Source organism: Vitis vinifera, chromosome 18 (genome assembly GCF_030704535.1).
Source record: "Vitis vinifera cultivar Pinot Noir 40024 chromosome 18, ASM3070453v1".
NCBI classification, from domain to species: Eukaryota; Viridiplantae; Streptophyta; class Magnoliopsida; order Vitales; family Vitaceae; genus Vitis; species Vitis vinifera.
In genome coordinates, this window is record NC_081822.1 from 5,556,139 (window position 1) to 5,572,821 (window position 16,683).

At 36.3% G+C, this 16,683-nt stretch overlaps 1 protein-coding gene across 2 annotated transcripts in view; it reads left to right on the forward strand.

Annotated features, from left to right (window-relative positions):
* Positions 1-16,683, forward strand: part of LOC100259137 (rho GTPase-activating protein REN1) — a 49,983-nt gene that overhangs the window by 13,741 nt on the left and 19,559 nt on the right. For both annotated transcript variants that reach the window (XM_059735018.1, XM_010666073.3), the window contains exons 8-14: positions 202-346; positions 3,120-3,239; positions 4,011-4,088; positions 11,393-11,448; positions 11,543-11,612; positions 12,364-12,448; positions 16,396-16,639. In XM_059735018.1, coding sequence (XP_059591001.1) covers positions 202-346; positions 3,120-3,239; positions 4,011-4,088; positions 11,393-11,448; positions 11,543-11,612; positions 12,364-12,448; positions 16,396-16,639 — 798 coding nt within the window. The remainder of the gene's footprint in view (positions 1-201; positions 347-3,119; positions 3,240-4,010; positions 4,089-11,392; positions 11,449-11,542; positions 11,613-12,363; positions 12,449-16,395; positions 16,640-16,683) is intronic.

Consider the following 16,683-nt stretch of genomic DNA (forward strand, 5'->3'; position numbering starts at 1 on the left):
AGTTGGGGAAAACCTAGAAACCAAAAACCCTCTGAAAAAAAAGTGTGAATGAGGAGGATTATGAGGCCAAATTGTGGCTTTCCCATGCAATTTTCAAAATCCTTTTAATGAAATGGTCTGGTTATATAATTTGATTTTTCCTTATCCGCTGCTATCATATGCTTTCCCTTTTTTTTTTTTTTGGTTTCTTTTGGGCTGCAGGCTGAAACTTTAGAGGATCTATATGAGTGGAAGGCTGCACTTGAAAATGCTTTATCACAGGCACCAAGTGCTGCCTTGGTGATGGGGCAAAATGGAGTCCTCAAGAATGATCAGGCTGAGGCAGTTGATGGTTCTACTGAACAGTGTATGCTCTTCTTGATTATAGTCATCTTTCACATGTATTGACTTGCTACTGTATTCTGTGACTATGCTGTAGTTCCTGTGTGTAATTTGTCAGTATAGCTTCATGATAAGTTATTAGCATACGTAGCGTGATAAATAAGAGAATGTATTAAAAGCACAACTAGTGCACGCGAGTACACAAAACGTATACAATGAACACCAAGAGGCAAAACAAAAAAGAGGGGTAACAAAAAGCTACTCCCCTTTTCAACAAGAACCTAACCAATCTACAAAATCAATTGAAGGCATTGTGCTTCCATCTATGTACACTTTAATCCATAGAGATAGGTTGTTAAGGATAGAGCTTTTAAGTCTTTGATTTGACATCTCCTCATTTTCAAACAATCTTTGATTTTTTTTTTTCCTTCCAAATAGTCCAAAAAACACACAAGTGAGTGACTCTTCAAGCCTTCTTTCGCCTACTACCCACAAAAGAGCCATGCTACCCTAGGAGAGTCTTCCTAACCAAGGTAGAAATAACCCAAGGAATATTGAATAATGAGAACACCAATTGCCATGAAATCCTAGACTTATCACAATGAAAGAAGAATGTGATTAATGGATTCTACCTCCTCTTTGCACATAACACATTTGTTGATTAACAAACAATCTTTTCTTTGGAGTTGGGACCAAAGTCATCACCTTATCTGAACAAGCCTCTAAAGTAAAAAAGCTTGCCTTAGAAGGAATCTAGGAGTTCCAAATTATCCGTAATGTATAAGAGATGACACAATTCAACTCCCAAAGAGAATAAAGGGCTTTTACAAAGAAGCTCCTTTTGCTATAACCCTTCCAAACTATTCCATCCTTCTCACCCCTATTCCTTGTCTGTCCTTGAGTTTAAACAAAAAACACTCCACAAAATCCAACTCCCAATCATTTAGATTCCCTTGCGAAACGGAAGTTTAAATCTCATCTTTCTCCCTATCCTACCAATTGGGTTTTTTTTTGGTTTCTTTTTATTGCAATTTTAGGGCAGAAATGGATAGACTGGATTAAGTGGTGCATTTTTATGACCAATTTCCTTATTTTGGTAAATGGTTTCTCCTATGAGCTTTTTTTGAAGCTCTATGAGGTTGAGACAAGGGGACCTCCTTTCTCCAATGGAGGCTCTTAGTAGTTTGCTTTTGAGAGCCAGAGAAGGAGGTTTTCTCATTGGTTTTAAGGTGGGGGGAAGAGAGGAGGAGGGGTAGGAAATTTTTCATATTCTCTTTGATGATGACACTATTGTTTTTTGTGGGACTTCTCAAGGGCAAGTCATTAATTTATGTTGGTTCTCATCTGCTTTGATTCCATTTCAAGGACATAAATTTAGAGAAGAGGGAGATCATTCCAATATGAAGTGACATTTGAACTGTTCTCCTATGATTGCAACTTATATATATTGAGATCTTGACTGACATCTCATTTGGGATGTTTTCATTTTTTGCTTCAGTTATAAATTGAAGCCAACGCCATAATTGCAAAAGAGCAATCTGGTATGATGAAAGCTTAATTAAACATAAAACAACTTCATGTATAAGCTAAAAGTGGGCTTCTAACAAAAGCAATGCTATCCTGGATTTTACATTAACTTTTTTTTTAAACTATAAGCTCTTTTGGTAAAATTACCCAAACACATCCATAAGTTGTGAGCTTAAAAGATCTTTTGGTTTCTCAAAACCAATCCAAATAAGGTCTTAGAAAGTGTTTGATAATTTAACTTAATGACTTAATAAGTTAAGTCATTAAGTAGATTAATCATGTTTGGTAAAATAAATTAATATCAAAACATAGAGTAAAAAATAACTTTAAGTATCAAGTTAAAATAGTTAACTTATTTCTAATCTCAAATCTCATTTGTCTTATTTGTCTTATTTGCGCATGTTTAGTGAGAGTATATTTTATAATCATGATTTTACATTTACATCTCATATTTTATAGCAAATCTGTTTGTAGTTATCTTTTATGCATCTATGATAGTTTAAATATGGATGTTTAACAAATAAATTTATTGCTTAAGATTAGTGAAAGGATAATTATTAGTAAAAATTAATGAGGGTAATATGTCAATTTGATGATTTAGAATAAATTTTAAGTTGACTTAAGTCATTAAATAATAAGTATTAAATTTTACCAAACACTCTCTTAGTTTTTTTAATCAATATGCAGTAATTAATTATGAATGGAAATATTGATAACTTGTCACTGCTTATTGTTGTATTCATATCCTATGAAATGGATTGGTCTGTTTCTAGTCGAAGGAAAAAAATGTTGATGAAATACAAGAGAAGGAAAAGAAAAATGTTTTCTACTATTAATACATTTCTCTTCGTTTTTTGATATAAAAAAATGTTGATGACTACAGTTTCATTAAACAGCAGCATGATTCAACTAGTGAATTACTGAATTTTATTTAACAAGTCATTTAATCAAGTGAGAAACTCCTGGGTGTAATTTAACAATCTTTGGGCAGCAGACTGGATTTTCTATTGTAATGAGTGTAATTCCTTATTTCTTTTAGCATGTTAAGCTTGATACAATTTTCTTTGGTTTTCCTTCAACTCTTCTATTATTAGTATCAGATATGGTTTGTTTATTGAGCAGTTCAGGTTATTTTGTGGACCAGAATTTGGGGTCTGAATCTTTTTGATGTGAATATGATCATTTTACATGTCAAATTTGGATAGGTTGCTTGCTTTGGTTTTTTCTTCACTTAATTAAGAATTAAAATTTTTCTTGTATTTCTTTTATAGTGAAGGATAAGTTGCCTGCGAAGTCCTCGGTCCTTGGTAGGCCAATTTTACTTGCTTTGGAAGATGCTGATGGTACTCCTTCTTTCTTGGAAAAGGCCCTTAGATTTATAGAAGAACATGGTAAGGGCTTCTTCCAATGTGTGTTTCTAGATTGTTTCATGGTGACTTTGATGATATACAAGTGTGATATTACTTTTAACATGCAACTTCAGTGGAGGGTTACTTCCCAATGCATATTCTATCTGCTGTATAGCAATATCCTCCTGGTTTTCTATTGAACACATTTATTTAGACTCAGAACAATTTTCTTTAGGCCTGTCTTACTAGAGACATTTCAATTGCAAACGGATATTATGATTGCCAGATCACACTTCCAGTAATTGTTCTGTAACTGGTTATTGTACTGTGATTTATACCCAGGAAATTCATCTGCATATGAATCTACATGAAATTTTCATTAACTACCATCTCAGATGTCACATATTGTGAAATGAATGATACAAAAGGTTTACCATAGAACGATCAATGGCAGAGCAACTATTTCTACATTACGTGTTTGGTAAAACTTCTTGTTGCGTTGAAGGTGCATATCTCTTTGTCAATGCATTTCTTTACAATCTGGCTTTAATGGAAAGTAGACCAGGTAATAAGGGGAAGAGAAAGAAATTATAAAGCAGAACAAGTCCAACGGATTAGAAATATACCCCAAAAATGTGATGGTCCTCTGATAGCTAGTTTCCCTGTCATATATATCAGTTTCATTAATTTCTAAGTTAAAACTTTGCCCACAGTCAAATTGATGCAACTGAAAGTCTCTTTCTTTAATGGTGTAGTCATTGACATATTTATTTGTTTGTTTGGTTGAATATGATTATTTGAGTAATTTGACAGGAGTCAAAATAGAAGGGATCTTGCGACAAGCTGCAGATGTCGATGATGTTGAATGTCGAATTCGGGAATATGAAAAAGGTTTGTTTGTCTGTATCCACTGTGATTCTTGATTAAATTTATAGTTTTATGAATATCATTCAACATAATTCTTATAGAGTACATTGTTTGTTGTTATGTTTTTCGTGTAAGAAGATTGCTTTATTTCAGACCCATTACTTTCTTTTCTTGTTTCTTACTCTGAAGTGGTGCATATGTCACATGACTGAATTGATAATTACCTACAGCAATATACGTGAAATGGGAGCTTGGAAACTAATTATAGCCTGCTTTTGATTTACTAATTCTTTATGAGAAAAAAGGTTTTGGAGATGAAGGAATGTCATATATAAGGAAGGACAATAATTCCTTTTTCCAGATGTAATACTAAAAAGATGGGTAGGAGATAGAAAATGAGTTACCAAGTAATGAGGGATAAAGCTCCTCTTTTAGCTTATCAATAAAAGCCTTGTTCCCCATAATGGAAATTAGGCCTAGAAATCTGAGTCCATCCAATCGAATGCTCTCTCTTGCCTCCTCAAACTTAAGGCATGGTAAGTCTTCCTGAATTTTGTCAAACCTGAAAGCAACAGCAATAAAAACTCAAAATGAAGAGGTAGTAGGTTGGGATGTGCACCAAATACTCTTCCTGCACACTTTCAGGATACGAAACTCCCTGCTTGTTTGAGGCTAACAGTTACTCCAGTAAGATACTTTTATCTATGTCAATATTCAGCTTGGATCCCACCCTAAAATGCTTAAGGCTGCACTTGTGATAGTGGATACTTTTATTCTAGGTTCTTGAAAGAAAATGGTATGATTTGTAAATTGCAAATGAGAAATATGCACTCTATTCCTTCCAACCTCAAAACCTATAACGACACCACACCTTTTAGCTCTGCAGTGCAAACCAATCTGCTTTGAACATAAGCCACAATAGTGAGCAGGAAAAGAGATAAGACTGCCATCCTATTGATGAAGTAGTATCATAAAGAAAAACCTTGATCCTTCTTATTTATTTCCATATCTTCTGTTATATAGTCCAAAAAGACCCCAATTCATAAGATTATTAGCACTTCTGAAATCCATTTTGACTACAACCTTTCCTTGTTTAGACCTTTTCCTATTACTGATGTTGTAAAGTTGATTGAGGAACTAAGGATCTTTGCATTGATCCATCCTCCCACCAGAGGGACTTGATTAACCTTTTTTTTGTTCTACTATTAGCCACCTTGTGGAGCAATTTAGTATAAACCTTTAAACAAAAAATAATAATAATAAAAATCTGAAGGGAATTCATTCATATGAACCTGTAAGGAGAAATAAAGGGTGGGCAATTCTTCCGAAGTATTGAAATCATATCAAATAGAAAAAAGAAAAATAAATTTGAAAAGAGCAAAAGAGCTATACAATTGAAGCATATGACATGATTAAGTAATATTAGAGAAACTGTACACAACTGGAAGATAAAAAGAATTTCCTAGAAAGGCCCACTGCCTGCCTCATTTTGCGAATTGATTTGCAACAACTTTAGAGAGAAATCAACCAAAGTTACAGGCAATAGTTAAAATTCAGTGAAGCCAAATAATTTACTTCCAAGAAACTTTCTCTTACACACCCACAATTTTTTTTTTTTTGATAAGTAAAATAAGAAATGCATTAAGAAAGAGGCAAAAAGCCACAAAGCATACAGGGGGTATAAAAGACAGCTAAGGCCTCAAAAAAACAAAGACAAAAAGGAATCACCTCCCCTTAAGTGGATGCTACCCACTCCAAGAAGCCTAAAAGAGAAAGAGCCTTCTCACCTAAATACAATTTGGCCCAGTTCCACAAATTACAAATAAAAAAATTATTTAGTTTCTGGATATTCAACACTTCCCCCCCCCCCCCCCCTAAAAGCTAATCTATTCCTCTCCTTCCATACCGTCCAAAAAATACACAACAGGATGAATTTCCAAACCTTTTTCCTTTTCTTCCCCACAAAGGGGCCCCTCCAGCTAATTAAGACCTCTTTTACAGTTTCTGGAAAGACCCATTTAACATCTACTAACCCAAGGACAATATCCCACAAAGCTCTAACCACTATACAATGTATAAGAATATGATTTACATTCTCTTCTTCACAACCACACAAAAAACAACAATTAGGAAGTTGCAACCCTCTTCTTTGGAACCTATCTAGAGTAAGCACTTTCCCCCACGTCGCCTCCCAAGCAAAGAAAGCGACTTTAGTTGGCACCCTAGCCACCCAAATACATCTTGAGGGAAAGCCGATGTCATTAGGATTGGCCAGCAAACGATAAGCTTCCTTGACCCTGAACTGACCATTTCTTCCTCGCCTCCAAAGAACTGAGTCTTCCTCCAAAGAAGGCCTATGACCCCTCAACACATGGAGCAAATCCCCAACCATATCCAATTCCCAATCATTAAAGTCCCTAAAAAAATTTAGGTTCCAACCTCCTTGACCAGAATTTTGGTCTCACATTTCCTCAATCGTCGAATTCCTATGAACAGCCATAACGAAGAAGTGAGGGAAACAATGGGACAGCGCTGTTGGAAAGCATTAGCAATTCCTTCCCTCACCTCCTGCTCCTTTGAAAGCCATTTCCCATTGATCTTAACTACGATGAGCACTTGCCATACGATGGAAGAAGCCCGTGTTTCTGTCCCTCTTCCTAAGCCAGATCTCCCTTGAAAGTTGTCTCCAATGAGTTTCCTCCAGAAGCACCCACTTTTTATAATTTTTTTTTGCTTCTTTTTTTAACTTTGTTTCTTCCACAGTCAGACTTTTCTCGCTTTCCATTCGGTCCCAGAAATCCACTTGCTGCAGGGCTGAAGATTTGTTGCAGTCCATCCTCCCAAAAACTTCTCTATTCCATACTTTCAACTTCTGTTTGATTTCCTTCATCTTAGCAGCCAATTTAAAGCTAGCATTGCCCCTGACTTCGATTCCCTGCCACCAGCTTCGAATAAGGTCTTTGAATCCTTCAACCTTAAGCCACATATTTTCGAACCTAAATGGAGTAGGGCCTCTTCTCATCCCACCCCCCACTAGAATGATTGGAAAGTGATCGGAAATCGGCCGAGGCAGCCTACTTTGGGTAACCCCACTAAATTGGTCTAACCAGCTAGGGGACACAAGAAATCTGTCCAATCTTGCCCATGCCTGGTTATTGTGGCCCCCATTCCAGGTGAACTCTCCCCCCTGTAAAGGAAGATCCACCAGTTCTAAATCATCAACAATCTCAGCAAATCTCCTCATCGTTGAATTTATTTTCCTTTGACTGCTCTTTTCCCTTTGGAAGAGGGTGATGTTAAAATCCCCCCTTAGGCACCAGGGGTCTTCCCAAAGGCTTTTAATCACCCCAAATTCTTCCCACAACCCATCCCTTTCCATTTTGGAGAATGGGCCATAAACTCCCGTGAACACCCAAACAACCCCATTTTAAACATTCCCAAATCTACAGGATAAAGTAAAATGTCCCTCCTCCCAATCCAGAATGTCCAGATACTTCTTATCCCAGCAAATTAGAATACCTCCCACAACCCTCTCCGCATCTAGAGCTTTCCAATCTAAAAATCTCCCATAACCTAAACTTCTCACAAGACCCTCCGATATAGGTTGAATTTTTGTCTCTTGGATACAAGGTAAATCCAGCCTCTAGTTCCTTATAAAAGCCTTAATAATTTTCCTTTTGGAGCTATCGTTTGTTTCCCTCACGTTCCAACTCAAGACTTTTAGTTTCATTGGACAACTACGATTTGACTCCCTTTGCCCTGTGATGGGCCTTTCTACTTATTCCCCCTCTCATAGTTTACAGAACACTCCAACCTCTTTAACTCCCTTTCGAACTTTGACTTCTCCAGAAGCTCTTTGCAATCTTCTCCCGTTTTTTTTTTTTTTTTTTTTTTCTGATTTTAATAAAAAAAAAATCAGGATTTCCTTTTCCAATCTCTCCGTCGGGAATCCCAAGAAATGACTGAATTTTTCCAAGCTACTCTTCTCCCATTTTTCCTCATTCTCATTTCTCACGGCTTGGATCTCGGGCGTGCCAGAGTCTCCCTCCGTCCCCCTTACTTTATCACTGCTTCTATTGGCTTTTCCCAAGTCCTTGCAACCATTGACCTTCTCATTGGACCCCTCATACACTGTTAACCACATTGTTTTATCAACCTGGAATTTCTCCTCTATACCCCCAGAACGATCGTAAAACTCCCCATCCGGAACCCGATCAAAATGAAAAGAATTAAGATGAGAAACCCCCAAAACCCTTTCTCTCCTAGAGCAGAAACCCGACCCATACCTCAAGGCTTCCTCTTTGAGCGCCCTGTCTGTCATTGAATAACTAACAATTGTTTGCTGCTTCCTTAGATCCTCTGATTCCCAGGTGACAATGGGCTCTGTCTCTGAAAGGTTCCCATTTCTGGAAATGGTGCACTCTAGGAGGCAGACCTTCTCCTGAGAGCCATTGCTTGAGGCTTGGGTTGTTAGCATGATTGGGCCAGCCCTTACCATGCCTTCAAATCCATTCAGTTTTGGTAGCCCATTGGCGTGACTGGGCCTTTGCTGGAGGCTTAAGCTTTTGGCGTGACTGGACTTTTGCTTGAGGCATGGCAACCCATTTCTACAGCCCACCTCCTTGACGATGGGCCTGCTTCTGTTCCATCTTCTCTAGTTGCCACTCCTTTTAACTTTAAGCCCAATGATCCATTAGCCAAGACAAGCCCACCAGCCCTCCTCGCCTCTTTTGGTCCCACGATTGGGCCTAAGGAAGACAACCCAGACACTAGTGCATCGGTGAAGGCCCAGTCCCGGATCACCGGGCTTTGGGCCCGGTTTACCGTCACTCGGCCCGACCCACCCACTTGCGCACCTCTCACTTCAGCTAACAGGTTCAACGTCTTGAGCCTCGCGCTTACCCGCTCTTCCTCCACGCGTTGCTCCAAGGGTGAAACAACATCACCCCTAACCTCGTCACTCTTTCGTCCAGCCTCTTCATTGAATTTCTTTCTCACCATCGATCTGAGCTCCCATCAGAGTGATAGAACGTAGACGTCCTTCTCCACTTCGATTTCCAATACACTCGGCCTGAATCCTCTTCTATCCATAAATTAGATAGGCTAATATTCATAACTTGCAACAATCCTATTAACAGTGCTAATACTCTACCTTAATGGCCAAGCCCTTTCCCCTTAATTTTGAAAAGGGTTCCAACATTGCACCATAATGATATTTGATCACACCTTCAATCCTAAACTGACATGGGTTACCTAAAGCATATCCCTCAAAATTTTGCCAAACTGAAACATATTGGGAGCATAATCTTGGATTCAACTCCTCCATAACCTCTTTGACCTGCAAACTAAGTCTCAATCAAGTTGTAGAACATTCAGATAAGTACCCTAAAAAAATATGTAAAGGTAGAAGCCAAAAAAAGAAATAAAATTATGCCAAGTTCCAAATAGACTCCATAATCCTTCAGTTACCTAAAATCCTAAGATTCCTCCTCTACCATATTATTCATATCAAAGTAATGTGTTGGACTTTGCTAAAGTACCTTGCCTTAAATAAAACCCCTCAAAAAGTTTGAACAGCCTATGCCAAAGCCTTGAAGACTTTGAACAATGTAGAAAAAGATGATTAATTGATTCACCAATTCCAATGGACATAAAACTTAATTTGGACTGTGAGCTTTGTAAAGCCTAAAGCCTCCTTGCATATTGCAATTTATTTGTATTGAGCTTCTTACTAATCACCATCCATCCCAAGTCCTTAACCTTAAATTATGCTTTAGATTTCCAAATGAAGTTGGATAGAATGAAAAAGGTTTGATTGATGGATTTATTTAGAGTTGAAAATAAAGATTTTTTTTTTTTTTTAAAAAAAAAAAAGAAATTGAAGGTACTAACCAAGTTCTCAAATCCTCATATTTGGGAAAGAAGGCCACAAACACACATGGATAAGAGAGGTATGAGAATTTCAAGCTTCTTAAGTTTCAGATTAGAAGGTTATAGCTAACTAAAGTTTTAATAAATGGAGGAAGAGGAGAAAAAATATAATAAAAAAATGGAGTAACTCCCTAATCCTTGATATTCTTAAAAATTTGGAAATTAAGCACAATGGGGCCTATAACCCTACCATAATAAGTCTTTTAAAAAACGAACCTTTATATTGTCGCCCATAAAAAAAACTGCAATGAATTATGGAATTGCCTTCTAGAAGTAATAGTGTGTCCACTTGACAATATTGTTGATTTCCAAAAGCATTGGAGTGTAACCTAGAGATATTCAAGGTGACACTTTGTAAAACATTACTTTCTATGGGAAACTGTCATACTTCCTCAAGAGGGTTAGGTTCCTTGAAGAAATATTCTCTAACTCAAAAATTTTTCTCCCTTGGCTTGCATTTTTTTTTTGGATAGGCAAATAAGCAATATAGTCATGAAATGAAAGAATGCATAACAAAAGGGCACACTAAAATATACATGGTGTATACAAGTGTGCTAAAAGGCCCAAGATGGTTGTGACAAATGCAAAAAAAAAACAATCACTACCCATTACCTAGAGCTCAACCAATCAATAAAGTTCAACATGGACAAAAGACAATCTCCTATATACATCTTCAACCATTCCCAAAAATTTTACATGTTGATTGTTTGATTGCTTGATCCTCTTTTTTAATATTTTCAAATGCTCTCCCTTGGTATACATACCTAGTCCTAACTAATGAGGGGGGTCCTTTTTTCCCTCCTTGCTTCTATCGACCAAAGAAATCACTCTTCATGTCTCAATCATAGATGCCACTTGGGTCAGAATTTTGAATATTGAAACTTGAAAGGCGGTAAATAGTGATATGTGATAACAAAAAAATAGTAGAAGGGTTGTTCCATTCCCAAGGGAGTAAAAGGCTTTCTTTCAACCATTTAATATTCAGGAAATCTTGTCTAATGTTTGGTCTCAAAATGAAGTGACTTCGGGTTCTCTGCAAGGAGGGACCCAATATTTATGGGGTCAATCTGAGACTTACTATCTAACAAGGTAGCCAAATCTAAGAGTTGGTCTTGAGTTTTGACTAATGCTAATTTTTGACAACATTCTCTTATCTAGGCTTATCTTAAGACCTCACATACAACCAAAGACCAGAAAAATGACCAAGAGAAGATCATTAGTTCGTTATATAGAATCAGCAGTAGTCCTTGGGGAAAAAAAGAATCAAGATGATGTCTGAATAATGAACCTGTGTTTGCTCATGGAGTATAGACTGTGCATGGTATTTATTTAAGATATTTTCATTTTATTTTTTTGATATATTCTTGTAAATGGTTTGCTCATGTTCCATAATTCAGGAAAAAATGAATTTTCTCCAGATGAGGATCCGCATATCATCGCTGATTGCGTCAAGGTATCTCCTTTTAATACATTGCTTTTATAGACTAAACTATTGTCTTATACCTAGGTTTTTATGACTTACTTTTTTTCTTGCTGCAATAAACCAGTATGTCCTCCGGGAGTTACCATCATCTCCAGTTCCTGCATCTTGCTGCAACGCATTATTAGAAGCATGTCGTAAGTTTGTTGTGGAAGTGATGAGTGTGTGTTTGAACACTCTGTCTCTTTTTTGTTGCTTAGTGTAACATGTATAAATTATGGCACACATTTTGTCCTATATGACAGAATTTTATCATCTAATGCTGGACAAAATTCATTTCACATATTTATTAGTAGCCATTTCACCATCTCAAGGGTTAAACCTCAATCAACTGTGCATATAATTAGAATTTCCATCAGGCTTTCTCTCTAGTCTTTTGTTGATGCCACTGAATGTCATATAAATATATATTCATTTCCAATCCAATCCTTTTTTGTTTCTATGCCACCATTGGTGCCAACACCCTCATTTCATCCATTTTTGTAGTTTAGATTTTTTTTTTCAAAATCAATATTTTATTCAATTTTGAAAAGGAATTATGTCATTATAAAGAAGCAAACAAAATACATGACACTGGATTACCAATAACAAACTGAAAGTTGAGGCATCAAATATATTTATGTAAAAGTAGATACACAATAATTGGAGGTTCACTTGGTTTTTTTTTCTTATTAGATTTTTTCAGTTTTTGGCTTCTTGTGATTTGTTATCTTCTAAGTCAGAGCAATTGAAGTTTTCAGCTCACTGGATTAGTAAGGTTTTGAAGGAATGTTTTTAGGGAAATATAATATAGGATCTTGTGTTGTACTATTATGTTTCAATATCTTGTATTGTTTCAAATCATTCATTTTGTTAGTCACCAATTTACCATTTCACAATTGTGGTTAGGAACTGATCGTAACAATAGAGTCAATGCTATGCGTGGTGCAATATGTGAAACATTCCCAGAGCCTAATCGCCGCCTATTGCAAAGGTAGTTGATGGTTTACTTCATTACAATTTCATTGTTTTTTTGTAATTCAAGTTTAATTATATCTGTATATAATTTCTTTACTGTCTTTTTTTTTGGGTCTATTAGCATTTGTAGAGAAAAATAAGTCATGCATCTTCCTGTTTCTGTAAGGTTCTTAATTGTAGGAGGTCAACCATGGAGGACAATAAAATATCAAAGGCTTGATGAGAAAATGGAGCAGAGTGAAAGGTGAGAGGTGGTTGGAGAAAGTGGTAGTATAATCAAGAAAAGAATTTTAGGAGGGTGGGGATTTCTTTAGCTCTTGCTACAAAATGAAGACCCTCAAAACTGTTCCAAAATTGTTAGTAGGAGGAAAGCCAACTCCACCACTAAGATGTGCCATCCATTTTGGATTCCCTGCTTAGTATCAAGACATGTCAAAGGAGAAACTTTCCATGGGGTGCAAGACTTACCCTCATCAAGAGGTAGAATAGCAGGCCCTCTTAGCATGTGCCACGTTTGGGCATCCATATTCCATGGATATCCTGGTGACCTAGGGATGTAATTGGAAATTGACATTTTGTATCCAAATATTATAGTACTATGGCATATGAAGAGATGCGGAAAGAGGTAGACCTATCCATGCATTGAAACCCCAAAGCAAGGTGCACCAGCTGTCCTGTTAATGTAGAGTTGTTTTGGACATGTGGTAGTGAGTCCCAAAAGGGCATGCAATGATTGGATCGACTGGATTTTGCAAAAATAGGACATCAACACTTCCATCATGTCTAGTTTCAGATAATTGGAAGGCTGTTAAATTTAATTATGTATGACAAGATTTTTCTTAAAAAAAACAGTCTTTTTGTTTATATGTGAAGTACATTCACCAGAATGGTAGATTGAGAACCTTCAAGTACATTCAACCTTTGGGCTCTCACAGTTAAAAACCTTCCTATCTCGTCAGTCCTTGGGTTTACTTATCCATTCTCTTGGAACTAGAAAGACTCATGTCCTTGCTTGCTTGTTTGCACTTAACCTCATTTGTTCTAGATGTGAGAGCTTGGTCTTTATCTTCTTCAGACTTATTTACAATCAAGTCTTTTTCTCTAGTCTTGTCCCACTATTCTGATCCAATTCCTTTTTTCCCTAATAATTTTGTTTAGAAATCTCAAATCCTTTTTAAGATCAAGTTCTTTGCTTGATTAGTGGCACATAAGAAGGTAAATACTAATGACATGCTACAGTTGAGAAGACCATACAAAGCCTTTAGTCCTAATGTTTGTAAGCTGTGTATGGAGCATGGAGAATTAGTAGATCATCTGTTTCTTCATTGTCCTTCGATGATGGGGTTATGGTACATATTATTTAGATTGGCCAAGATGCATTGGGTTCCCCTGAGGAGTATTTGTGACATGATGACTATTAAATATAAGGGATTGGCAAGCTCCAAAAGAGGCCTAGTGTTGTGGCAAACCGCTTGTTTTCTTTAATTTGGGTTGTGTGGTGGAAAGAAATGCTAAGATTTTTTAGGACAAGACAATAACCTTAGAGGGTCTTCAAGATACTATTCATTTCCTTGCTTCTTTTTGGGCCTCTTGTACCACAACTTTTAAGGGCATCTCCTTAACGTGATTCAACTTGTTTGGTTAGCGATGTGTAGTTCCAAGGGTGTGGGTTAGCAAGGAGAGGGTGCTTTTGTAATTACCTTATGGTTTATGGTTTTTGGTATTCCTTATGTTTAGTTCTTGTTTATAGGAGGATTCCTCATCCTTCTTTTGTACTTCTTCATTCCTAATTCAATATATCACTTTGTTGTTTCTCATAAAAAAATATTGTTGAAGGTGCAGTATTGCCAGTTTCATCAGTTAAGCAGTTGGTTGCCATTGCTCATGTGACAAGACTTATTTTAAAATTTTGTCCTTCTGCCTGTTATTCTCTGCTATTCCAACAATAATGAGTGCTGAATATTTAAGAATTTTATTTCTTCTAGATCTGTGGGTTCCACCAGTTTTACTGCATTCTGAAGTGGTTGTTTTATAATGAGGTTAACCCTTCAGGCTTGTGGAAAAGTTACAACTCTCATGACAACAGTATTGCTGGAATCCTTGACTAGAAAAAATGTAACTATTTGGGCTGTATTTGTTTGCATGGTTCAAATATTAAACACCAGAGAAGGAATAACATGCAACAGAAATGCATTTCTCTGACTCAGGAATAAACAGCACATGGAGATAGTATATTTTACCAGAGGGCTAAAAAACCTAGAAGGGCACTATACTTAATTCTGTTTTCCCTGAAATTCTTTGGGTTAATTACCTTCTTCCTAGCTCTGTCATTGTTGACCATAGATCTTGTTATTAAAACCATTAAAATTCAATGCCAACTTAATGAAAACTATCATGCATCTCTACTAATCTGTGTCTATGTTATTAGTTTCTTTATTATTTATATAAATAATTTCAATTGAAGTTCTATATATTATTTATGTCGTGGATTGAACTATGGATTTCCAAGCAGTCAAAACACATTTAGGACTCCTTAGTTAAGGAATTCTCCCCGTTCATATAGCATCAAAACTTTCTTCAGCCTCTAATTTTTCTTTTTATTATGGACTAATTTCTACTAATTTTTGTGCATATCATTACATTTTTATTGTTGTCAAGGAACAGGTGTGGGTATCATATTTTGATATCTTAAATTTGAGGATGTTAAAGAACAAGGAAATGAGAAAGCGCATTCTCTTATCCTATTCATTGTTCTTTAATATGATATTAGAGCTTTAATTAAATGGAGGTCTTGGGTTTAAGTCCGCTCCCATCTATTTATTTGTGTAATTATCTATAATAACAAATTTGTGATTTGTTTGCCTTTCTATGCTACCCACAGGGGGTATGAGGCTGCACTTAAGGCGCAGGGTGTTAGAGTATATACATTGCTGGCTCAAATCCTAGTAACTAAAACTTTTAGAAAATTTGGTTACTCAAGAGATGACATGTTGGTATGTAAATTGTGTTGCAGAACACAATTACATTTATATAAAGTGTCTAAATATTTTAGTCAATCTAAGTTCACAGTTCCTTTAGGTGGTCTATGGTTGAAAGGTGTAGTATTATTGTTGTCATCATTGTGCCAACACCCCACCCACACCAACCTATCTCCCCATTCACCCCACCTAGTTGTGGTTGTGTAAGTTAGCCTTTCTTTGGTTAACAAGACTAAAATCTTTATTCAAGTGTATGATAAATTACCCCCATTTGGAGTAAGTGAATAAAGAAATCCTGATTATTCAACAACTATTATGGTGATTAACTTTGCCATGTTATTATTATTATTTTTAAAAAAAAAAGAATTCCCCTTTTTTCTTGAGGTTGAGATGAAGATAGGAAGTTCCCCTTTCAAATTAGGAATCTATAAAAATTAATGAAGGAGAAAATTGGATGAATAAAAGTAGTGGGGCAATCTAAAACTGTTGAAATAGGGAAATTTTTTTATTTCTTTCTTCATTTGTAGGGTTTTTACCTCCCTGAGACATAGATAATTTGTTTGCATTGTGCATTTCCTTTAGCCTCTCAGCTGTGCAGCTTATCTTGAGTTTCTTTTGGAGTGTTTTGGGCCTGTTCTTATGTTTTTTTTTATCAGTTCTTTGTATCTTTTGGAAGGATATCTCATCCTTAATTGTACTCACTAATTCATTTCTAAGAATTTGTTATTTCTGATATAAAATATTATGGGCTAGATGCTGATTATGGACTATGATTAAAATAACCATTCCTGTTACAAACAACATTATTGTTTCTTACTGAAAATTATTCTTTTCTTGTGGCTATGTCCCATTCGAGGGATCAATTTTAGGCTTGCAGTTTTTCTCAAAAAATAGTTTATTTGCTTTCTTTGCTTTCTTGCTCTAATTTAGCAGCAGTTGCACTTCTCCATGTTTAAACTTGTTTATTTCATTCCTCTGCATCCAGAATTCTAATGATGATGCAAACTGTGGCTTCTCACAAAGCTGAGAATCGAATGAGCTCTTCAGCTGTGTCTGCTTGCATGGCACCTTTACTTCTTCGTCCCCTTTTGGCTGGTGATTGCGAGCTTGAAAATGATTTTGATGTGGGTGGGGATGGTTCTGCTCAGCTTCTGCAAGCAGCTGCTGCTGCTAACCATGCTCAAGCTATTGTCATAACTCTCCTAGAGGAGTATAATAATATGTTTGGGGTAAAATTCTAATGATCTCTCTCTCTTTCTGTGCATGTGTTTTT